This window comes from Rhincodon typus, chromosome 40 (assembly GCF_021869965.1).
Source record: "Rhincodon typus isolate 14 chromosome 40, sRhiTyp1.1, whole genome shotgun sequence".
Taxonomy (NCBI): Eukaryota; Metazoa; Chordata; class Chondrichthyes; order Orectolobiformes; family Rhincodontidae; genus Rhincodon; species Rhincodon typus.
The window spans coordinates 9,940,240-9,966,130 of record NC_063371.1 but is presented as its reverse complement, the minus strand read 5'-3'; the positions used below and the strand labels follow the sequence as shown (position 1 = coordinate 9,966,130).

General features: G+C 41.5%; 1 protein-coding gene across 1 annotated transcript in view; it reads left to right on the top strand.

Moving 5' to 3' along the window:
- LOC109911123 (netrin receptor UNC5D-like) overlaps window positions 1-25,891 on the top strand; it is a 408,959-nt gene that overhangs the window by 298,778 nt on the left and 84,290 nt on the right. The window contains exons 3-4 of the mRNA XM_048618665.1: window positions 7,188-7,331; window positions 12,129-12,232. Of these exons, the coding sequence (XP_048474622.1) occupies window positions 7,188-7,331; window positions 12,129-12,232 (248 nt within the window). The remainder of the gene's footprint in view (window positions 1-7,187; window positions 7,332-12,128; window positions 12,233-25,891) is intronic.

The window sequence follows — 25,891 nt, the reverse complement described above, 5'->3', positions numbered from 1 at the left end:
CATCCCATGCATGAAATTTTTTTTAAAAACCCATTGCTGATGATATTAACTTGGTATGGCCAGATAAACAGAATAGAAAAAATAGTGATATTCAAATAGGTAAAGGAAGGTAAGATGGAATTCTATGGCTCACATCATAGCATTCTCCAGTGTTTGAGTGCCACTTTAGAGGTTGCAATCAAAACTCGAGGCTGGTTCTCCACTCCACATGCTGAGCCTTGTTTTTAAACCCTTCCATGGTTTTACCCCTCTCTGAAATCAGCACCAGCCCCACAAACATTTGAGATGTAAGTGTTCCTCTAATCCTGGTTATGTTTGCATTTTAAATGCGCCACCATTGTTGGATGATTGTTGGGTTTCTCAGGTGCAAGCTGTGGAATTCTTTCCCTCCGTTGTTTTCACCTCTTTACCTCACTTTATTCTCTTTGAAACCGACCTGTTCAACTGAGCTTTTCATCATCTGACCTAATATCTCCTTTCTTGCTCTGTGCTATACTTTGTTTAGCATACACCTTATAGCACCTTGAGACATTTCATTGTATTTAATTATTGCTGAGGCAGTACTGCACTTCGGCAGTGCCAACGTTTTCATGAGCTATTGGACTGAAGAAAAGGCAGAAGACCAAGTGACTTGTGCTGCACTCCTAGCCAATATGTATCCTGCAATCATTACGAAAATGAGTATTTGAGTCATTCTCACATTGTTATTTGTGGGTGCTCACAGTGCTTAAGTTGGCAGATATGTTTCATACATTGCAACAATGACTACGCCTCAGAAGCCCTTTACTGCTGTTAAGTACTTTTGGACATCCTGAGGATGAGAGCAGTGCAATATAATTGTCAGTCTTTCTTTTTTTCTCAATTTGGGTTGAGTCGTCGATGTGGACTGGTCATGACATGTCATGGTACAAGGCATTGAAGTACTTAGGAATTCCAGGTGTTAGTTCTGCAATCTCAGTCACACAGTTTGTGAGGTTTTCACAATTAGTCTCTGCGGGAATGCATTGCTGGGGGAGGGGGAGAATTCCACATGAGACTCCCTTTGCTTCAAGTGACACCTCCAGCTAAAATATAATGTCATTTAAGGGGTGAAATCTGATTGTGTGATACACCCATTTGACACAGGCCAAATCAGCAGAGGAAATAGTGTGAAATGGCATGATCTTGCTGTCTCTTGCAGTCTTGTGGCAAGGTAAAGTATTTCTCAATAAAGTTGATGACTTCTTGACCTCAGCTGAAACATAACAAGCCTAAGAACATTACATGTATTTTCTTGTTGGCAGCTGCTCAATGGAGATTCAAACTCATGCTGTCACAAAAAAAGAAAAGAACACTTAGATTTATGGCGTGCTTTTTTAGTGGCTGGACATCCCAATGTGTTTTACAGATACAACTAAAGACTTTAGTAGTACTGTCTTTGTTATAATGTAGGAACATGTTCACATATAAGTACTGGCGTGGGATTTCAACCCCAAAATATTCTGACAGAGTCAAGAAAATGACCAATTCATCCACAGCTGACACACAGCAAAATATCTTTCTTTGTCACTTTTGTGGATTTACTCAAGAAGCATGGATGTTTGGGTTAGGTATCATTGTGTGGTTGGTATTTCGTAAATGTTATCGAAGAACAGAATCACATCTAATGTTGGGCACAGTGTCCTGAGTTTCGCAAACCTGGGCTGATTGAGCGCAGTCAGCACTCTGCCCACTGTGGACAGTCAAAGGGACATATTGTCTGATGTGGTCCCCTGTCATTGGGAGTACGGCCTGTATGTCTGGCATCACACCAGCACTGAAACTCATCTGACACGTTGTACATTTCCATTTGGCTTCTTAAAATGGAAGGTGAAAGTGTCTAGAAAATTACAATAACGTGTGAAGCGAGCTGCCTTGCATTTCTACTTTGTATTAAATACAAGAGTGTGCTATTCTGCACTCCCAGGATGCTGCTGTCAAGCAAAAAAGAAAGTTTGTCCACCTCACATATGAGTAACGTGTTATGCGAGTTTTAATACTGCTGTAATGCCAAGGATGTCGACTGTATGTCACAATGAAGAGCAAATTGTATCAAATGATGTGTCCTTTTGACTGTCCACATCAGACAGCATACTGCCTAACTGACCCATTGTTACAAAATACAAAACGTAGTGTTCAACTTCAATTCGCACTTAAAAAGTGTGGACCCCAAATGGAAATCAGGGCAAGCAGGACAGAGAACAGGGTTCAATGCATTCCTTACACAGTGAACAATCTTCAAAAGGTTAATACTTGGACAAAATTATATTGAGTCTGCAATCCCTTCACTGAAAAGAATGGAATTATAAAAAGAGAGTCATATTTTTCTATTGTGCAATTTTATGCAGAATTCATTACTTTGTTCAAATTTTCCCTGCATAATTAATGATTATGTTTTGACAAATTGTAGTTTTGCACTAATTATGTGGCAGATGTTTCTTCCCTGCTACATCTAGAGGAAGACGTGGACGCTACTGACAGTACCACTAATTGTAATTTTATGCTAAAACATTGAAACACAATTTAACTTTCATGTTAGATTATCTCTGTTACTATGAATAACTGGACAGTGAAGTGAGTTGTAAGTACCACACTCAATAGGAGTGCCAATTAGAGCTGTGCGTTGAAATGCCTTATTTCCTTTTGAGATGATTAATTATTATCATCAGTTACTTTAGCCCAGGCTGCAGTGCATAGGGGAAAAGAGTAAAAATTACTTCCATTTCTTTGTCACTCTGCTTGCCTTTGATTCTCTTTTATTTAGGTTTCGTGATCTGAGACTTTGTCTCACTTCGGCAGAATTTCGGCTTCTCGAGCTGGGGTTGGCAATTTTTGCCAAAACAGATGCACTGCAGTAAATAAGGTGGCAGCCCAATGAAGCAAATTGAGAACCTCGTTAATGGCACTAAAAACCTTGTGCCTGGCGCAGTACAGTCAAAAGCTGTCCTGGAAAGGGATTTCCCCCACGTCATTAACTAGTGGTGATCTGACTGCTTCTTGGATTATACGTTTATTTATTTGCATTTTTAGAAAACTGTTGAGAGAGCACCTAGACATTTTCAGTGATCTCTCAGCAGCTAACAAAAACTGAAACTGCTGGAAAAGTCAGTAGGTCTGGCATCATCTGTGGAAAGAAAGAGTTTACACTTTGGGTCCAGTGATGCTTTCTTTGGAACTGATTGGAGCTAGGAGAATGTTGCTATTTATGCTGAAGAAGGGTAAGTCAGGGGAGGAATAGACAATAGTTGGTGATGGAGCCCAGAGAGAAAGAGAAAAACAGTTGGGCAGACAAAGAATGGGTAAAGGTCAGCCTGGGAGAATGAATAGCTGCTAAGGGGGGTCATTAGTGTCTGACAGTGGGTTGTTTGTGGAAGCGGCCCTTGTGATGACAAGACCTGTTGAGTGGGGGTTGCAGTAAGGACATGGAAGAAGGAGCTGAGGTCCTAAAATTATTTAAGACAAAAAATGCTGGAAATCACAGCAGGTCAGGCAGCATCCGTGGAGAGAGAGCTAGCTAATGTTTCCAGTCTATGATGACTCTTCATCAGAGCCGGTTAGCTAGCTGTGACCCGCTGTGATCTCCAGCATTTTTTTTTAGTTTTCAGCATGGATTCGAGCATCTGCAGTAATTTGTTCCTGAAGTTATAGAACTCAATATTGAGTCTGGAAGGCTGCAGTGTCCCCAAGCAGAAAATGAGATGCTGTTCTTTAGCTCTGAGCAGTTTACTTTTCCTGCTGCTCCTGTATGGTTAGATGACCTCGGATCAGCCTTCCAGCTTTGACGACCTACCTGCCACTCTTAATTGCTCATGGAACCCTGTCCCCATACCATTTAAGGGAAGTATCTCTGTGAAAATCTGAAGGCAGTAACTGTTGCCTAATGATGGCCAGATTCGGAACTGAAAACAATTTTGACATCACATTCTGCTGCAAAGTGTAAATTTAGCCATCAATCTCTGTGGCTTAGAATATAATTCACGGACTGATATTGCCAGTTCAATATCTTGGTGAAGAATGTTGCCACTCTGTCTGTCTCTTTATATCTTTCATTTCCTGTTTCTTTATTGGAACATTTCAGATCCTGAGGCGACTTGGGAAGGATATTTCCCCCTTTGGGGGGACCTGGGGGACCGGGGGGACACAACTTATGAATGAGAGAGCTGCCACTTAAGACTGAGACAAATGGAATATTTTTTTCCTCTGATAGTATTTAGTCCGGGGAATTCTCTTTCCCGGAGAGCAGTGGAGGATGGATCTTTGAATATATTTGATGCTGAGTTGGAGATATTTGATTGATGGTTAGTCTATAGTGGCCAGTCAAGAGAGCAGAGTTGAGGCTACAACCAGATCAGCACAAGGTGCTGAATGCTCTACTTGTGCTTCTAATTCTTGTGTTCATGTGTTCCTGTTTCCCATCTCCAAGTCTCCTGGTACCCAGCACACAGTTCCCCTTTCTTTATGCATTAGTACAATTTTGTCCTTTCTGTCTTTTCGTCTCTTTCTATCATTGATTTCCATTTTCCTCAAATCATCTTTCCTTCTGTATTTTCCATTATTTCCCCATTTACACTTTTGTGAAGATCAGAAAGTCAACATTTATATCTCCCAGGGTAAAAAAAAAGTTTCATCCCTCAGGAACAGAGAAATGCTGAAATTCTGGTCAATGTTGCTCAATATCACGCACCGCGGAGGCAATATATTTTGGGGGAGTACAATTGTACAGTCCTTTCGAAGTGAACCAGATCCCCTGTAAAAGCAGGATCAAGGTAAGTTGTCCTCCCAATTCCGAGCCTGGAGTTGAAATCTACTGCAATGTATATTTCTCCTGCAATAGTAAAACCAGAAATGCTGTTGATGTGTCGATATGCTGTCAATAAGATAACGTACTAATGTCCTCTTTCGTATGTAAGCCACAAGCAGGTAACATTCTGTGGCTAGAGGTTTCATTAACAAAATGTCACACTTGCTCGAAAGGTGTAACAATGTCTAAATGGTCACACTTCAGAAACAGATAGCTTGCTGTTTGAGAACTAAACAATAAAACACATTCTGGAGGCCCACACCTAGTCATAGCTGAGATAGAATAGCTGGGTGCCAAGATCATGATTTGGCCAGGCATTGGAAGGTTTGCAATCCAAAAGGTTCCAGAACGTAATCACGCTGAATAAAACATCAAAAGCCTATTAAGAGACGACAAGGTGCAGAGCTGGATGAACACAGCAGGCCAAGCAGCATCATAGGAGCAAAAAGGCTGACGTTTCGGGCCTATCAGAAAATGAAGGGTCTAGGCCCAAAATGTCAGCCTTTTTTGCTCCTATGATGCTGCTTGGCTTGCTGTGTTCATCCAGCTCTGCACCTGTTATCAAAAGCCTATTGAAGTTTTCAACAAGAAGGGATGGAGTATAGTGATTTAAACAAACGGAGGGAAGCCCTGTGTCACGGTTCCTGCCTGTTTCCTGCTCTGCATGGAAGCTGCCTAGTTCAGAGTGCTTTCAAGGTGAGGACATGTCAGAACAGTGTGTGGGAATAATGGCCTCTTGTCCCTAATGAAGAGGTTGGCGCGGAAGGTACGGATGTAGACATGCAAGAGAGCCTTACGCACACAAAGTTGGATTGCAATTCAGTGCAGGCCCCATCATATCAGGAAGACCTTTTTTGACTCTTGACGTTATCTCTGTTCTCTAACTATTTCGGGCACTTCTTTTCCTGAGGTATCTTTGCATTTGTTTGAAATCCTAGCAATGACAATGGAGCTAGTCGTTCACACACTGTGCATACTTTAGCAGTCCTGAGGTCAAAAATATGTCACTGATCACAAAGTATTTGAAGGAATTGTCTATTTCACTGGCAGTGACTGAACTAAACATGTTGGACTCCAACAGGATTTTGTTACACCCAAAGCCTATTTTTTTCCTCTCAGCCTTGTTCTGTTTATCCATTTCTGCTCCCTGAGGTGATGCTAGAATGATATGAAATGCACATTTTGGTCACTGCATTGCAGCAAGGAGAAAGGGTACAGAGGAGAAGGATATGAAGGCTATTGCCAGGAACTGAGAATTTTAGCATTGAGGAAAAAATTGGATAGGCTGGGGTTGTTTTCTTTGTAACAGTCGAGGCTGAGGGGAGATTTAATTGATGTGTATAATATTATGAGGGGCCCAGACAGACTGCTTAGGAAGGGATTATTTCCATGAGCAGAGAGTGTTAAACACTAAAAGTTAACTGAGATAACAGAGTCCAAGATAGTACCTGTAGTGAGGGCATTATTTAAGTTAACCACATTCCATAAAACTTAACCCCACAGATTACAAACACTCCATGTTTGAAACCAACTCTCAACCAATTAACCCCAAAATAATATATCAATCACCTGTTCGCATTTTCCATCAGGTATCCATTCAGATCACATTAGATGCTAACTGAGAATCATAGAATCCCTACAGTGTGGAAGCAGGCCTTTCAGCCCATCAAGTTTACAGCAACCCTCCAAAGAGAATCCCATGCAGACCTATTCCGACCCTATCACTGTAACCTTGCGTTTCCCACGGCTAATCCACCTAGTGTACACTTCCCTGGACAATATTGGCAATTTAGCATAGTCAGTTCACCTGCATATAGTCAATAACCAGATGACAGAGATTTAAAACAGTTAGGAAAAGGATTAGAGGGGGGAGTTGAGTATTAATTTCCTTGCTCACTAGCTGGAGGGCTAGTCAAGTCAGAAATCCTCACCACATTTCCATAAACATTTGGACGTGTGCATGAAGTGTTACAATTGACAGGGTGATTGACCAAGTGGTGGTTGGCTGGATGGCTTTTTCTCTGCTGGCAATGACACGCTGGGCCAACAAGCCTCCTTCTGTGCCTTACGTTTTTGGTGTTTCTGTGTTGCTAAAATTATGCAGATGCTGTAAATCTGAAATAAAAAGAGAAAATGCTGGAAATGTTGTGCAGTTCAGGCGGTATCTGTAGAGAGAGAGAGGATAGCAGTTAACGGTGCAGTTTGACGAATGTGAAGCCATTGATCCAAGCGATTAGTACACATTCATACTCCACAAATATTGCCTGACCTGCTGTGTACTTGCAGCATTATCTGATTTTATTTCACACAAATGGATTGGTCACTTCACTTGCAATGACATTGTACTTGTTCTCTTCTTCTTTTGGAGGCCTGAGTGTTCGAGAGGTCCTTATCAATGTTTCTCGGCAGCAAGTGGAAGATTTTCATGGTCCAGAAGATTACTGGTGTCTTTGCGTAGCTTGGAGTCAACAGGGAACAACGAAAAGCAGAAAAGCTACAGTCCGAATTGCATGTAAGCAGACAAAAGAAAGCAGTGATTACTGATGATCAAATGTTTCACTTCAGCAACACAGACATAGAAACTGAAAGATTGAACTTCACTGTTAACCTATTGTGATGCAGGCCATCTAGGTCTGCCTGCTGTAGGGTAGGCAGTCCATCAAACTGTGATTCTCCCTGAATAATTCCACACTGTAACAATGTGTGAATTACAGAGTATGAGTAATAGCATTAGGCTACAGGCGCTGAATAATGCATAGGCCAGTTTTTTGCACTTTGACAGACTTGTAATGACTTGCACTCCAGAATACGCACTTTAAGAGATAAATGCCACCCTGAAATGAGGTGGAAGATTTCCATTCTGTGCTTGGTTCAGTGCAATAGAGAGCCTGCTTTGTATAATACAGATATTTGAAACTAGATTCCTGGTGGTGGGTGAAATTCATCTCTGTGGGCGGATGATTCAAGCTGTTTGATAGCTATTTGCTAGCCAGTTTTACTTCTGTCTTAATTCTCTTTTCCATTGACTTGATGTAAAGAATGATTGGGCAGGGTATTTAAAAAAAAGTAGTGCTGATTCCTTTCCATTGCCCCATTTTCAAAAACAACGCACCTGAAATGACCACAGGAGTGAACCACTTTCATCACCCTGTACCTCAGATATGCATAAAGTCATGGCTTAATACAGGTTCAGTCAGCAAGCATTTATTTCCTTCATCATTCAATCCCCAGTAATTGTTGACTTGAGCACTTATTATTTCTGCAGACAAATATTGCAGACTTTTCTTTACAATAGCCAAACTGTTTGTCTCTGTGTACCTGATACAGTAACAAGGAAGCTGGAGCATTTTGGAATTTATAGGGGTCCTCCAGAAGTGTAATCAGGATTTACAGTGGGCCCTTGGGATTTGCCAGTATTTGCACGGAGTCCTCAGATGGTGATAGTCTCTGTAGGGATTGCCTTGGATTATGCCAGTACTTGCAGGGGTCTTTGGAAGTGTGTCAGTTTTTGTTAGGTACTCTGTTGTGTTTCTGTTATGAGGAGAAATATCAAAGAGGAGTCTTGATTTCTTTGTTCAGCAGCACAAGCGACCTTTATTCAGAGCTCTTTTACCATACATGTGGGAGAAGCCAGAGAGCCCTCTGAACCTGGCTTTCACAGGGGGTCCAGTTGCCCTCTTAATATCGGCTCAGATCAAAGGAGAGGTCAGTGACACTCTGGTTTCCCCAGCTTAGTACAGTATTTTTTATTCATTTTGCATTACAATAATTACTCGCAATTTTAATGTCATTGTTCCATCTCCCTAATCTATACATCCAATTCTGTAAAACACTAAATAAATGATGGGACACCCCTATTGATAGCCCTAGGTTCTCCATGATGTCATGCGCTGTTTACCAGACCCCGTTATCATCACTTCTTGGGAATTTACAATGTATGCCATTAAGTTACATTCCAGTGTTAACAGTTACAGTCTTTCTCAGAAATTTGCCAGACTTGTTGATCTCTAAAGCCTGTGGGAATTCTGTCATTCATTGTATTCCTTGCTATCCTTATCAAATTCTGTTACTCATCTTATATTTCCTACTATCCTGATTACAGGAGATACAAAAAGATGCTAATTCCTCCTAATTGCTATAAAATTCATAATATAAAATTAAATGGTTATACCTGATGTTAGAATTCTTCAGCCAATGAATTGTGAGCAGCTTCTGTCTCACCTGACCTTGGAAGGTCAGGTAAACACTGCCCCCTATCTTGCAGCTACAACTGTAACTCCTTCTATTGACATGTTGTCTGCAAGTCTGTTTTACATATGAGATTGCTTCTGGGATGAAATTTACTGACCTTACCCTAAATGTTTCTACACAAACTCTTTTGCTGAATAAGACAGCATCTATACAGATAGCATCTATACAGATTCCATTAATAAGACTGAAACTCAATCACTTTTACTGTTCAGTAAACTTGTCTGACCTCCTCAGGTTTTATAAGATGTAATCTCGTTCTCCTTTTGTCATTTGTCTCTTTTTTTATGGGATCATACTTTTCTTTCAGTTCTTGCTGAACTAAAAACTTTGGCCTTCTCTGTTCCAGCCATCTCTTATCAGACTGCCACTTGCAGACATCTGCAGCTGTGGGTTTGTATAGAACTCCCTGTATATTAATTTGTCACATTCTTTGATCCCTGGATTTATCTTATTCTCAAAGCCACTATTGTCCTAACTTGTGATCTTACTTTAATTCTAATCTAATTCTGTCACTGCAGCTGAAAATCTTCTTTGACATATTTATGCTGCTGAAAGTCGATGGGCACCCATCTTGTGCCAGCTCTGGCCAGGGGCTGCCCCATCAGTGAGCATCAATTCAATGAGTGGAGCCTGACCAATTTCAGTTGGAGCTCGTTGCTGTGTGTTACAGGGCTTAAGTGTTCCAACAAAATGTTGTAGATGACAAAGAGCGAGGAGCTATAAGTAAAAATGGTCAGGATCCATCAATTGCAATTCCAGTTGTCGAGGCCATATTTGCAGCTGGTCCTTGCAAATACCCACACATTCCCAAGGACCAGCTGCAAATACCGCAGATGACAAAAAGCTGAAACAAACATGGCTGAAATCATGCAGTAAGTCCGGCAACTTCTATGGTGAGAACAGACATGTTAGCATTTTAAAATTCAAAGGCTGTGCTCCAAATAGAGTAGTCAAGCCTTCATCGTGTGAATTTTTCTTTCTTCCACCTGTTGTGCAGTGCATTGCCTAGTCACATTCCGAGTGAGATGGATGTATGCATGACATAATCAAGAAGGATGTTGCTGATGATTCAGAACAGAGCACTTAAGATCAGCATTTGGGCCTTGAGGAAAAGAGCTGAAACCCCAGCAATCATTCCTTTCCCCAAAATATCCTTCGTTTCTAAGGTTTGTGAAAGCACATTACAAAACTTGGAAATTTCATAATTTGCAATAAAATTCAACTTGTCTCCAAGTTCTGGCATGTTCAGTGGTGCCTGAATACAATTGTCATTCTCTTGATATTTACAAATACGTTCCATGTCAGGCATACAGCGCAGTGGAAAACTTTTTAAAATGACCTTTCAGAAATTACAATTGGAATAATGCCTATATTATACTGCGAGGTGCCTCAATACCATTTATAGTGAAGTTCCAAACAAATGATCTCACTCTATTTACCATGTCAGACATGTTGCTACTTCTATTGACCTCCTCATGTTGGGATATCAAAGTCAATTGTAGTACTCACTCCTAATAAGGCTCAATATGCAAATGATTCAGTCCAGAAGTTTTATTTGCAGTCACACTTTGGAAAGGGACAAGACCTCCTGTGAACTTTGTGGTAAATGTGGTGATTGATGAGTTTTCTTGGTTACGAAAGTGTCACAAAGTAATTACTGTTGTGAACCAGTTGCTGTCTTTGAGGATTCAGATCAATGTCGATCCACCTGTTCTTTGAACAATGACAATCATAAACTGAAGGTCTTGACCTAAGTCTGTCTTGCACGACAGTTCAATTCACCTGTGGTTGTTTTCCTTCCTGGAGTGGGGAAATGGAGGGTGCTAATTTTAAACAAGTCTATGGAATTATGACTGATTTAGATATCGTCAAAAAGAAGAGTTATTAATTTGAGTTGATGGTGTAGGCCCTTGGCGACATGGACTTGACACAGACGAATAATGCAGGCGGGCTATGAGGAAGGATCATTTGATAGAGCAGAGGTGGTGGCGATGTGAAACACATTGCCTTTGAGGTTAGTGAAAGAGGAGACAATGAACGGTTTCAAAACAAAAATTGAATGAGCAGTTGAAGGAAATAAACTGGCAGAGGTTGGGACTGATGGGGTTGCTGTACAGATAACCAGAATAAGCTTGATGGGAAATATGGCCATGTTCTCTGAACACTGACCAATAAATATGAGTTGGGCAGCACACCAGAGTTCATCACTGTCTGTCACAAGCAAAATAATTTGAGGCTTTTAAATCCCTTTTTTTGTGGTTGGATGAGCACAATATGTGAGCATTTTGTCTGTTTCCTCCTAGTAAAGCACCAAAATGTAATATTGTTATTTAATTCTTGGAATATGCCTTTTGGCATTGGCTGACATTTGATTGCCCCTCCTTTGTTACCTTGAGAAGATTGCAATGGGTCATCTTTCTTTAAGTCAAATGTCTGAGTACTGTGTATAAAAAAAAAACAAGGCTTTCTGGTCTCTTTAAAAAGTTGTCGCCTCATTTTTTATGATCATGTTCTTGGAAACTGTATTCATCAGTTGCAATCAGTACCAATTGCAATTCAGTTACATTCAATTCTTGGAATGATTGGAATCACAGAATGAAACTGAGCAGAAGGAGGCTGATGGGCACGTTACATCTCTGGCAATTTTTTTTTGAAAGCTTCGCAACTTGTCCCAATCTATCTGCATGATCCTGCAATTTTCTTCTTCTTGTTCAAGTATTTACCCATTTCAGATGGAAATTTACCCTGAATCTGCTTGAACCATCTTCTTAGGCAGGGTATTCAAGGTCGTAACAACGAACACGCAAAGTGAAAAATGACTGAACAGAACAATTGTGGTTTAGGGAGACGGGGTTTTAATTAAAAGTGAGCTGCAATGTTAGTTGCCAAGACTTTACAAATGAACTGCTCATACTTCTTAGGTTCCTTTGTTTGAAAGTACTGTGAGTTCATAAAGGAGTCACAGTGGGATTAGAAACTCAATCTCCCATTGCGAGTGAAAATCAGTCACAGAGTTCTAAAGTAAACTAGGCTCACACCATTTATTTTTGTCCAACAGATTTGAGGAAAAATTTTGAACAAGATCCCCAGGCAAAAGAGGTTCCCCTGGAAGGAAAGATCATTTTGCACTGTCGTCCCCCCGAGGGAGTCCCTTCTGCCAAGGTAAGGAGCAGCTTTTGATGTGCCACAGACAGATATAATTTAAGAAGCTCAGTGAATATGTTTCTTGCTTCCCTGACAAAGTGTTTTTACAATGCCCTCTCGATTATCCATGTGCACCATTACCTGAAAGGCGTTTTTTTTTCTGCAACTTATGCTCTGATCATTCAGTTGTGTATTTTTATTTGATTTTCACATGCACAGCAGGATTGTTTAACTGGATTTCCAGTACCTGGTAGAATTCGCTATCATACAGCGTTGATATTTAGCTTCAGATCTGAGAGCAGCAGGAGTCAGGCTGCTAGCATCTTTTTGAAAAATAACTCATTTTTAAAATGGATAAAAAGTAGGCCTTGTCAGTACCTGCTGGGGACTTGATTGGATAAAAGAAAGAAGCATTCTCATTTATGTATAATGTTTTATCTCAGAGAAACATAAGGCACTTCATTCAAAGGGGTTGAATTGTTTTTATGCCTGTTGTAGTCAGAAACATTTGCCATGATGTGCACAGCACGACCCCACAAAGAGAGTGACTGGTTCATCTGGTCATAGGAGTGAACATACAAAGCAGCAGCAGAAGTAGATCACTGAACCCATGCAGCCTTCTCTGCCATTCAGTCAGATCATGATTGATCTGCTTTTGTTTGCACATTCCCATCCACTTTGGCTAACCTTGGAGTCCTTGGTCGACAAGAATCTGTCTACCTCTGATTTCAAAATATTAGGGACCCTTGCCTCCACATCTTTCTGTGCCAAATGATTCCAAAGTCCATAAGATATACGAGCATAAGTAAGCCATTTGGCCCATGGAGTCTGCTCTAGTGTTCAATCATGGTTGATAAGTCGCACAACTGTCTGAGAGAAAAGCATTCTCCTCATCTCTAATCCTATAAGGGCAACGCCTAATTTTGAAACAACGTCACCTGTTTTCAAACTGACCCACAAGAGGAAACATCTTATGCATGTCCACCTTGTCAAGACCATTGAGGATCAGATCATTAAAAAAAGAGTAGGAGCAGAATTAGGCCATTCAGCCCATTGAGTTTGCTATGCCATTCAGTGAGGGCATGGCTGATTTGTTAATCCTGAGCTCCCCTTTCCTGCTTTATCCCCATAACGATTGATTCCCTTGCAGATCCAAAATTGGTTAATTTCAGCATTGAATATGCTTAAGGATCTAGCCTCTATGGTCCTCTGTGCTAAAGAATTCCACAGATTCACTCCCCGAGAGAAGAAATCCCTTCTCACTTCTGTCTTAACTGGGCGATCTCACACTATGCGATTATGCCCTCTGATCCTAGATTCTCCCATAAGGTGAAACAATGTCTCAGCATCTACCCTGTCAAGTCTCCAAAAAAATTAAAATATTTCAATTGCATCTCCTCTCATTCTCCTCACCTCCAAACAGTACAAGCCCAAACTGTACATGCTTTGTGTCATTCTCAATACTTGCTTTTCCACCTGTTTTGTGTTATCCGCAAACATGATGATTGTATATTCACTTCCCTCATCCAAGTCTCAATGTAGATTGTAAATAATTGAGGCACTACTAGTGTTCCCTCTGGCACTCCACTCATTATAAGGTTGTCATTCTGAAAGTGCCCCTGTTCTTCCAACTTTCTCTTCTATTAGGAAGTCACTTCTTGATCTTGAGTAAAATATTACTCCCAACCCGATTAGCACTTATCATCTTAACTAGCCGAATAGGCAGATCCTGATCAACTGCCTTTTGGAACCCAAATATATTGTACACTTCAATCACGTCACCCATCTTTCAAACTCCAGAGGAAACAAATCCAGCCTATCCAAGCTAATCATCTCAAGACAACCCGCTCATTCCAGGTATTACTCAAGTAAACTTCCCCTGAACGATCCCCTATGTATTTACATCCTTCCTTAACAAAGGAGACCAAAAATGTACACAGTATTCAGATGTGGTTTCACCAATGCCCTGTATAATTAAGATTTGGAGCTGAGGCGAAGGAAATCTTGTTTCCGAGAGAACTGTGGAATTTATTTGCAGAATTAGTGACTGTGACACAAATTATGTCAACATTCAAATCTAGTTTGGTTAAGTGTAAAATGGAAAAGATTTTGAACAAGTCAAAGAGATATGATTTGAACTGTTTTGTCATTTGGAGAGTAAACCATAACATGCACTGATTGGGCCAAATGAGTTGTTCCTGTGCTACAACCTCTATATATCTATCTTGTAGTTTCTAGAAATGTGATTCCTACTGAGCTAAACTCGTGCTAAAAATCCACATGATTTTATATCAACTTTACTTCAATTCTTATGCTACATTTGCCTTTTAATAGAATTCAAGGAAAATTCCATTAACTGTCTAATTACGCCATTTCATTTGTTGTCAGCAAAAATGTCTTTGTGTTCTAACTCATTGAAAGGCACTGTCCAATTCACAAAAGCATTTTGTTCTATTTGTATCTCTGTGCTCATCCGTCACAATTTCAGACAAGGGAAAGCTGCATAATTATGGGACGTCTCTTGTTTGTCCAGGAGGAATGAGGCAGTAAACATTCTTTCCATAATTTAATTAAAGTGTATATTCTGTCAGCCTCCATTTGGCAACTTTCCCAGATAATTACATTTTAGGTTCCAACGACAATGCTTTGCACATGCCTACATGTAATATATTCAAAACCTTCCTGCTGGATAGATGTGGAAAATCCAACTGCAATTCGCATGTCCTTCAGGAAATGGAACTTTGCCTTTAGCTATGTATTGCCACCATCTCAACTATGCTTTCACCTCTGGACATTTGCACACCCTTATTCAAATATCGCTGACCCTTGAAACTGGCTTCATCTGAAGATTGACTTTTCTCAATAAGTGTTTTTTTTTCATTCATTCAAGGACACTGGGTTTTGCCACTCAGCCCCTTGGGGTTAGGGTTAGGGATTGGGGTTAGGGATTGGGGTTAGGGTTAGGGGTTAGGGTTAAGGGTTAGGGTTAGGGGTTAAGGGTTAGGGGTTAGGGTTAGGGTTAGGGTCATTTGAGACAGCACTTGAGAATCAACCACACATGTCTCTGGCTCTGGAGTCATAAATCTACCAGATTGGCTGAGTACGGCAAAGTTCCTTATTTGAAGGTCATCAGTTTTTTTTTAACCTCAGTTCTGTAGTTTAATGATCATCATTACCAAGGTTGGCTTCTTATTCCAAATTCATTTGATTTACTGAATTTAAAGTCCTATGATGCCGTGATGGGATTCAAATCCACATCAGCTAATCATCCAGTCAAGCCTCTGATTACATATTCAATGGCATAACCACTGTCTTATCTTGCTCCCATTCAGAAAATATAAAAATATTATCAGTAAATGGTCGCTTTTCATTTCAGTGCAAGTGTATCTCAATTTGTGTGACATTTTACTCAGTTGCAAGCCCTCTGATTCCATGTGCAACTAATGCATATTGGACTGTCCCTTTGTCTGTCCATTTGCTCTCTATTTTAAAACTGCTTAAATTTCAGTCTGCTGGCAAGTTGCAGACCATACATTTTGGTGACCTGGATCTTGAAGCCCAGTCCTGTGCTTCTTGTTCAGGTTTGCTGCTTTGTCCTATTTGAATAGCTCAATGTCAACCATGATCTAAGTGAATAGCACATCAGGCTCGAGGCGTTGAATAACTTACCCCGCTCCTATTTCTCATGTTCTAACTGTTGGTCATGGTTGAATTTTGGTTTGGTGGTCAATAAAACCCTAATTGGAATGGCAAGAGCTCTTAGCTCTAGTGATACGAGAGATTGAAAATGAATCAGAGCATTTAATATGGACCAGCATTAGCTGCAAGACTGAGGCACCTCTGCTCTTAAGAAAAATCACAATCACTCCACAACCTCTTTGACTGCAAAACGAACTTTCGCGGATAAATCTGTGTTTCAAACTCTTTAACCTAGCCTCTGCAACAGACAATAGTTGATGGAGTTCCAAATCTCAACATTTGCGTGGAGAAGAAGGTCATGGATTAGTTTGGAACAGAGAATAAGAGATTGATATGGGCTTTTGGAGGTTTGAATATCACAAGGAAATGACATTAAGTTCCATGTCAATTAGAAATCTTTGTGATTTGCCCGTTGTGTTCGATGAATATGTCCAACTCAAATTACTGCGCACAAATGCTCCAATAGTGCCTGAATTGCCAAAGTGGAATGCAGATGGATATGTGTGCTAGTTGATGATAATGTCCCATCTGCTGTCTTCACAGAGCTCAGAGAACCCTGTGGAGCACCAGTCACACTGGAGGAACAGCACACAGTCATCACCGTCTGCACTCCCTGCAGAAACATAGGCAGCTACACTAAAATGCAGGGGTTGGTGCTCCTGACGAAGTGCAGGATTGGGAAGGGTTAGCAATTCTAAAGAGCCTGCTGGTACAGAGCAAAGGCCCAGCATGCTGACTGCCAGCTTTACAGGGACGCAGATCTGCATTAGTCTGCTTGCAAAATGTGCCTGCTGGAGAAGTAGGCCAATAAAAGGAATGAAAAAAACTTACATTTTAAGAATGCCTTTCACACATAAGCTTTACAATGCCCTGAAATTTCGTCCTGTGAAATTCTGTCACTTTGGTAATGGGAACAGCCTCTTAAGCCTCTTCCACCATTCAGCGAGGTTATTGCTGATCTGTATCTGAAGTCAATCTACCTGACTTGGTTCTGTATCCTGCGGTTGCTCAGGTGACCAAAATAATACATAGCGTCTGATTACAGTAATTGGTGGTGAGGAGAGAAGGATGTTAGGCGTTAGACATTAGACATGAGACTCACACACAAAGAACACCTGCGGTTTTTTTTTTACTGAGATGAACCATGAGCTTATACAGCAATTGTTCATTCTTTCATCGGTGTCATCTTCTTCCCAGAATGTTAGCTGAACAACGATAGGGAGCCTAATTCTAAATGTCGTGTGGAAATGTGAGCCCAGTCATGGATTAGTCTAACATCTTTCAGGACCTTGGGATCCCAAAGCAGTTTACAATGAATGGACTATGTCTGAATTGTCATCTCCCTTGCAGTGTAAGTAACACGACAGCCAATCTTGGCAGAGCAAGTTCTCTCAACCAAAAGTGTAGTGATGACAGGTTAATCTGTTGTTGTAATGCTGATTGACTGATAAATATTTGCCATGACCCTAAAAGAATGTTACTGCTCTTCTTGGAATAATGACATGGGATTTTTTAAAAATCTTTTTTAATTTCAAAAATATACTTTATTCATAAAAAAAATCAGTCACAAATGCAATTTGGTTCTGCAGTGTAACATATCAGGGCAACAAATAAACATTGGATTTTGAGTCTGTCCAAACAAACCAAAGGCAACTCTTACTTGAAAAAGACTTTCTTTACACGGATTTGAGTTACCAGGAGGGTCCGATAACTGAACGAACCCCAATTTAACAGAGGGACATCAGATAGAGGTCTTCCACCACTGCCCTAGGCTTTAATGCGTCCCTCAACACGTAGTCCTGCACCCTGGAATGTGTTAGTCTGCGAGAGTCGGCCAGGGTCAACTCCTTGTTCTGGGAGACCAGTAACTTTCGGGCAGATCAAAGAGCATCCTTCACGGAGCTGATTGTCCTCCAGGTGCAGTCCACGTTTGTCTTGGTGTGCGTCCCAGGGAACAGACCGTAGAACACAGAGTCCTGCACCATATTGCTGCTCGGGATGAATCTCAACCAAAACCACTGCCTCTTTCCTTGAAAAGGCACATTCCAGAAGGAGATATGTGACAGCCTCAGCACCCTGCTGCAGGGTGTACAGGAAGAATCTCGGAGGTAGTGCAGCATACAGGGCCTTGGTGTAAGGAGTCATCCAAAAGAAGACACTTCAGTCTGTGCAGCATTTAGTCATTATGACTACAATTAAAATATCAGCCTTGACAGTGTGGTCAAGCTTCTAAAGTGGGATTCGAACCTTTGGCCTGTTGATTCAGAGAGGAGAGTGCTACTCATTGAGTGACCCATCAGTAAAATGACACCCCTTCCTTAATATCAGGGCTCTCTTAGTTTGTTTTTGTTCACTCATGTGATGTGGGCGCACTGGGTAGCACTAATTTCCCAGAAGACAGTTAACAGTCAACCACATTACTGAGGGTCTAGAATCACTTGTTGGCCAGACTGGATAAGGACAGCAGACCATCTCCACAAAAAGACATTTTTGAACCAAATGCTTTTTTCCAGCATTCGACAGTGGTTACATAGTCGCAGAGATAGTAAGAACTGCCGATGCTGGAGTCTGAGATAACACAGTGTGGAGCTGGAGGAACACAGCAGGCCAGTCAGCATCAGAGGAGCAGGAAAGCTGACGTTTCAGGTTGGGATCCTTCTTCAGAAATGAAGAAGGGTCCTGACCCGAAACGTCAGCTTTCCTGCTCCTCTGATGCTGCCTGGCCCGCTGTGCTCCTCCAGCTCCACACTGTCATTACATTGTCGCGGTTAGGTTCACTTTTTTGTTAAAACTTCCTTTTTTTAATTGAATTCAAATTTCACCATCTCTTGTGGCACGATTCAGTGTTGCATGGAAAAGTCAGCATAGTTTTTAGTTTCTTTAGAAGGGTTTGAAGCCATAACCTTCTCACTCAGAATCACAGCACCTGTCCGTTAAAAGGGAAGATCATTTTTTGCAAACACCAATGTTTAACTTTGAAGTGTTGTTGCATGTTCAAGTTGAGAAACCAGAATCACTTTCAATAAAATCTCTTTCGGAGCATTAGGAGTAACTGACTAATTTTCACGTTTTAAGTTTGTTCAGCTTTGTGAGGGGGGTTCAGGCTGAAGGCGCAAAAGCTGAAATTCAGTCAAGATGCTAACAGAATCAGTTTCAGACAACTACAATTGCTGATCCCTTCCATGTGTACAGTTGCAACTGGCAGGATCTCATGTGACAATATTTTATTTGTGTTGAACTGGAGGGAAACCAGGCATTTCTTTTTTGGCTTCATTGTTTGTCAGTTGATGCCTCTTAGCTCTGTACTGCTGCCATTGCATCACACGTTCTCCACTGAAATTAAGTACAAATCACTATGACATGTGAATCTATCTTACAATTACAGCAGCTCCAACTGGTACAGCTTGAAGTCTGGATTGTTCAAATAAGCCCAAAGATAATAAGAAAACTTTCACATTAGCGAGGTACTGATATGAATGCCAAGAGGACGATCCAAAATACTCCCTGTTGCCTTCTGACCCAATGCTACAAGTCTGCTGCCGCTTCAACGAGTGCATTTGAGCACATTTGTTATCTTTTTCCAACCAGGCCTTCAGTGTTGCTGCAGCAGATTCTGTTAGAATAGACTGACAACTAAGATACACACAACCCTGCCTGGTCACAACAGGGAAAAACGCCACTGAGGCTGAGAGACTGAAGATATTCTTTTTTCTTATTCACAGGATGAGCGTGTCGCTGACTAGACTAGCATTTATTGCCCATCCCAGAGGGTAGCGAAGAGTCAACCACGTAGTTGTAGGTCTGGAGTCGCATGTAGACCAGGTCGAATAAGCATGGCAGTGTTTCCTTCCGTGAGGACATCAGTGAACCAGATGCGTTTTTCCGACAATTGACAATGGTTTAATGGTCATCATTATACTCTTAATTAGAGGATTTTTTTTAAAAATTGAATTCTATTCCACCATCAGGCAGAGCAAGGTTTGAATCCAGGCCCCTGGAACAGTACCTGGGTCTGTGGATTAACAGTGTAGTGATAATACCATTAGGCTGTCACCTGACTTGAAAGTCAAAAGAGAAGGGCTGGAAACCCTCAGGTTTTTTTATCTTCACTCATGGGATGTGGGAGTCGCTGGGTGGCCAGCATTTATTGTTCGTCCCCACTTATAGAGTCATAGAGCTGTACAGCTTGGAAACAGATGCTTTGGTCCAACTCGTCCATACCGACCAGATATTCTAAATTATCTCGTCCCATTTGACAGCATTTGGCCCATATCCCCCTAAACCTTTCCTATTCATATACACATCCAGTTGCCTTCTAAATGTTGTTATTGTACCAGCCTCCACCACTTCCTCTGACAGCTCATTCCATACACGCACCAGCTTCTGCGTGAACAAGTTTCCCCTTAGGTCTGTTTTAATTTTTTCCCTCTCACCTTAAACCTATGCCCTCTACTTTTGGACTCCATTACCCCGGGGAAAAGACCTTGGCTATTCACCCTATCTATACCCCTCATGATTTTATAAGCTTGTATAAGATCACCCCTTGCCCTCCGTTGCTCTAGGGAATATAGCCCCAGCCTATTCAGCCTATCCCTGTAGCTCAAACCCTCCAACCCTGGCGACATCGTTGTAAATCTTTTCCAAATCCTTTTAGGTTTCACAACATCCTCCCTATAAGCAAGGAGATCAGAACTGTATGCAGTATTCCAAAAGTGGCCTAACCAATGTCCTATACAGTCGCAAGATGAAATTCCAGCTCCTATACTCAGTGCACTGACCAAGAGAGGCAAGTGCACCAAACGCTTTCTTTACTATCCTGTCGACCTATGACTCTACTTTCAAGGACCTATGAACCTGCACTGTGAGGTCTTTTTGTTTGGCAACACTCCCCACGAACTTACTGTTAAGTAGGTAAGTGCTGCCCTGATTTGCCTTTCCAAAATGCAGCACCTCACACTTATCGAAATTAAACTCCATCTGTCACTCCACAGCCCATCGGCCCATCTGATCAAGATCCCGTTATACTCTGAGGTTGCTTTCCAATCTGTCCACAATTTTACTGTTATCTGTAAACTTACTAAGCAAACCTCCTGCGTTCACATCCAAATTATGTATATAAATGACAAAAAGCAGTGGACCCAGCACCGATCCTTGTGGCACACTGCTGGTCACAGGCCTCCAGTCTGAAAAGCAGCCTTCCACCACCACTCTCTGTCTTCTGCCTTCAAGCCAGTTCTAAATCCAAGAAGCTAGTTTTCCCTCTATTCCATGTGATCCAGCCTTGCTAATCAGTCTACCATGAGGAACCTGGTCAAACAACTTACTGAAGTCCATATAGATCACATCCGCAGCTCTCCCCTCGTCATTCCTCTTTGTTACTTCTTTTAAAAACTCTGTTAAGTTAGTGAGACGCTGTTTCCCACGCACAAAACCATGTTTAATATCCGTAATCAGTCCTTGCCTTTTGCCTTTGAGAAGGTGGTGGTGAGCCACATTTTTGAACCGCTGCAGTCCATTTGCAGTATGTCAACTCACAATGTCATTAGGAAGGGAATTCCAGGATTATGACCCAGTGGCAGTGATGGAACGGCGATATATTTCCAAGTCAAGATAGTGAATGGCTTGGGGGTGGTGGACCCATGTATCTGCTGCCCTTGTCCTCTCGACTGAAGTGTCATGGATTTGTAAGGTGCTTTCTAAGATCCTTCAGTGAATTTCTACAGCACTTCTTGAAAGTACACATTGCTGCTACTGAGCGTCGTCAGTGGATGGAATGAATGTTTGTCAATGTGTTGCCAGTCAAGCTGGCCTTATTGTTCTGGAAGGGGTCCAGCTTCTTGAGGATTGTTGGAAGTTAAACATCAACTGAAGGTAGAGGGAGGCAGGATTGCCTGTGCAGGGATAGGGAGCGAGAGCAGATGCTAAAGGAACGCTCTGAGGGTCTTACAAGGAATGTTCTCTTGAGCATATGAAGGAGGAAGGGAGGGCAAAACTTTGGTGGTGTGATCAAGTTTGAGATGATTAATGTGGTGAAATGTTTTCTGTCAAGGGTGGAAACTGATGATATGGGAATTGAGGACCTTTTTTTCCTCATTCATTCATGGGATGAGGGTGTCGCTGGCTAGGCAGTATTTTTTGCCCAGAGGGCAGTGAAGGAATGGTGATATATTTCCAAGTCAAAATAGTGAATGGCTTAGAGGGGAACTTGCAGGTGGTGGTGTTCCCATGTATCTGCTGCCCTTGTCCTCTTGATTGAAGTGTCATGGATTTGTAAGTTGCTTTCTAAGGTCTTTCAGTGAATTTAAGAGTGAACCACATTGCTGTGTGTCTGGAGTCACGTATAGACCAGACCAGGTAAGGATGGCAGTTTCCTTTCCTAAAGGGCATTAGTGAACCAGATGGGTTTTTCCCCAACAATCAACAATGGATTCACTGTCATCATTAATTCCAACATCAGCCATAGCAGGATTTGAACCCGGATCCCCAGGACATTATCTAGGTCTCTGGATTAACAGCCCAGCGATAATACCACTAGGCCATTGCCTCCCCAGGGGTGTTCTGTAGTTGTTCCAGAGAGGAAGGAGAGGCTGAAGTGCAAGAATGGGACAGACTGCTGAAGACTCCAATTGGCATGAATGGGTAAACTCTCAGCTGAGGGAAGAGATATTTTGGAATCTCATATACAAAATGAGGCACCATCAGCACAGATGCAATAAACATGGGCAAAGAGAAATCCGAGTTTGAAGAAGTATATTTTGAGTAACTTTGGTTGTGAGCAGAGTTGGAATAGATTTTATGGCAAGTGTGTTCCCACTTATTGAACAAAGAAGTGGAAGAAAAGGTAAGTTACAGAACCACCACGTAAAAGTGAAAGAGAGGTGAAATTGGAAGCTCACAGCAAGAACGTGATATGTTGTATAACCAGGAAGAGCACTGAAAGTAGCTTAATACTACTGGAACCAAGACAGCTCAATGTATTCCACAGCAACACAGCTGTAGGTGAGACCTGTGCAAATTCCCATTGCTGATTCCTTCCATTTACAGGAAGCAAGCAGCATGAAGAGAAAAGGTTGTCCAATTTGAGGTTCACCAGCACGAAGGGAATGTTGACAGATGTCAGCTGGTTGGCCAGCTATTCATTAAAGAAGACTAAGGACAGTGATCCATCTTCATTGGGATTAAGGCATAGACAGACTGGATGTTCAGGTTTGGGAAGAGGCAGAGAGCAACTAACAGCTTGAGTGAAGAATGAAATGCAAAGTTCCTAGATATTTTGGGCCAAATAGGGATATAGTGAGGCACAACTACCACATTGGGATGAGTGTTGATGATGCAGAGAAACTGGGTAAAAATGAAATGTTTGCACCCAACAAACGAGAGTGAATTGAAGTGGTGGGAGTGTTGGTGAGTAATCACAAATATAGATGAATCAGGATGAAAGAGCAAAGGTAATGTGGAAGCAAGCTGAAAAGATAAGTGCAAAGTTGGAGAGCGAAAGGTCAGAGCTGAAACTGATCTTAGACCGAGTTAAGGAGGTGTGATGAAGTCAGAAGAAGGCTAATTGGAATAAGAAGGAGGAGAGACATTTGCATCTCTGCCTTGTTCTTTCATTGTATCACTGGAAAGGCCAGATTTTGTTGACTGTCAGGAATTGTTATTGAACTGAATGACTTGCTAAGCAATTTCAAGGAGCACCTTACACTGAAAGAGAGAATTTCCACTTGGAGAGGCAAGGTTTGATCTGGGATAGTTAGCATAGTTTTATCAGAAGGAAGTCTTACCTCATAAATTTGATTTGAACTTTTCGAGGAGGTGACCAGGTGTGTAGATGAAGGTAGTGATGTTGCTTATATGGATTTCAGCTAAGCCTTTGACAAGTTCCCACATAGGAGACTGATAAAGAAGATAAAAGCTCATTGGATACAGGTTAACTTGGTAAGTAGGATCCAAAATTCGCTTGGTGGTAGGAGTCAGAGGATAACCGTTCATGTGACCGGAGCCAGTGTTCAGTGTCATACCACAGGGATCAATGCTGGGTCCCTTCTTAATCATGACATATACAAAAAGCATAGATGAGAATGTGGGAGAGGTGATAAGTAAGTTTAAGGATGATTGGCGGAGGTGATTGACAGTGAGGAAGAAGATCTTGGGTGACCAGAGGATGTAGACAGATTGGTGTACAGATGGGCAGGTCAGTGACAGATGGCATTTAACCTTGAAAAGTATGAGGTGATGTACTTTGGAAGAAGTAACAAGATAAGGGAGTACCCACTAAATGACATGACACAAGGAAGCTTCGTGGAACAGTGGGATCTTGGGGTGCTTGTCCACAGGAACAGTGGGATCTTGGGGTGCTTGTCCATAGGCCCCTGAAGATGGTAGGACAGGTTAATGGGATTGTTAAGATAATAGATAGGGCACTTGCCTTTATCAGTTATGATAGAGATTATCAGAGCAGGGAAGTTACATCAGAGTTGTACGAAAGTTTGGTTAGCTGGAGTACAGTATGCAGTTTGGGTCACCGCACTTCACTGGAAGGGGTGCAAAAGAGATTCACCAGGATGTTGCCTGAGATGAAGCAGTTTAGCTATGAAGAGAGGCTGGATAAGCTTGGGATGTTTTTCAAAGTTTTGCTGTAGCGATCAAGTCAAAATCCACATTAAATAAATATGAACGAGCAGTCAAATTGTGTTCCCAATAAATGATAGTTATTGCTTCAAATAGCCGATACAAGAAGTCAGATCTGTCAGATTTTCCCAGTTGTGCCTTCAGTATATATGACAATAATATCAGCACAAAGTTGTTGTAAACCCTGTTCTGCCTGAATAGAATTTAAGTTCCTTTACTCATCCAGGAGTTTGGCCCACAGTCTAATTTGTCAACAACTTTTCCTGAATCAGCTTCTTTGGCCCCTTCTCCAGCAGTGCACAACTTTCCTCCGTCACTGTCATACACTTATGATTCACGACTGCCAATGATCTGTTATTCTTCTGCTGAAAGCACAGCGCTATCTTGCAACTGATTGCTGCTTGAAATTTCACCCTCAGCTTTGTTTATTTTTACCAATCAAGGTCCATTTCCCTTGCACTACACAAACATATGTGTGAACATAGGAATGAGAAACAAAAGTAGGCCATTTAGCCCCTCGAGCTGCTCTGCCACCCAACAAGGCTGTGGATGATCTGATTGGAACCTCAGTTGTATAATCTTGCCTACCCGGATTACCTTTCACATTTTTGGTTAACAAGAATCTATCCACCTCTGCCTTCAACTATTGTAACACCTTGCTTTCAGCATGTGTTTTTCAGGAAGAGAGTTCTGAAGATTCAAGACCCTCTGAGAAAAAAAAAATTGGTTAATCTTGGTGAGTAAAGGAGTAACCGCTGATTTTTAAACAATCATTCCTTGTTCCACATTCCCCCTTAAGAGGTTACATCCTCTCCACATTAACCCTGTCAAGTTCCCTCAGGATCTTACATGTTTTAGTCAAGTCGTCCTCTTCCTCTGATAAACTCCAATGAACATCAGCTTCATCGATCCAACCTTCCCTTGTAAGGCAGCGCTCTCATTCCAGGTACTAATTCAATCAACCTTCCATCAATTGCTCCCAATGCATTTATTTCCTTCCTTAAACAAGGTAACTAATGATGTGCATCGCACTCCAGATGCAGTCTCATGAACCCCCTGTATAAATGAATCATAACCGTCCTCACTTTAGTTCGCCTTGTGAGAAATTATAGCATGTTATTAGCTTTCCTCGTTTCTTGGGTAATAACATTTTATGATTAATGCAGAGGAACACCCCCAGATCCTGCTGCACCTCAGAGCTCTGCAATCTCTCACTATTTAAATATGATGCTTGTTTATTCTTCCTGCCAAAATGAGCAATTTCACTTTTCCATGCATTACTCTTTATTTGCCATATATTTGCCCACTCCCTTAACCTATCTGTATTCTTTTGTATGAGAAGATCACTAT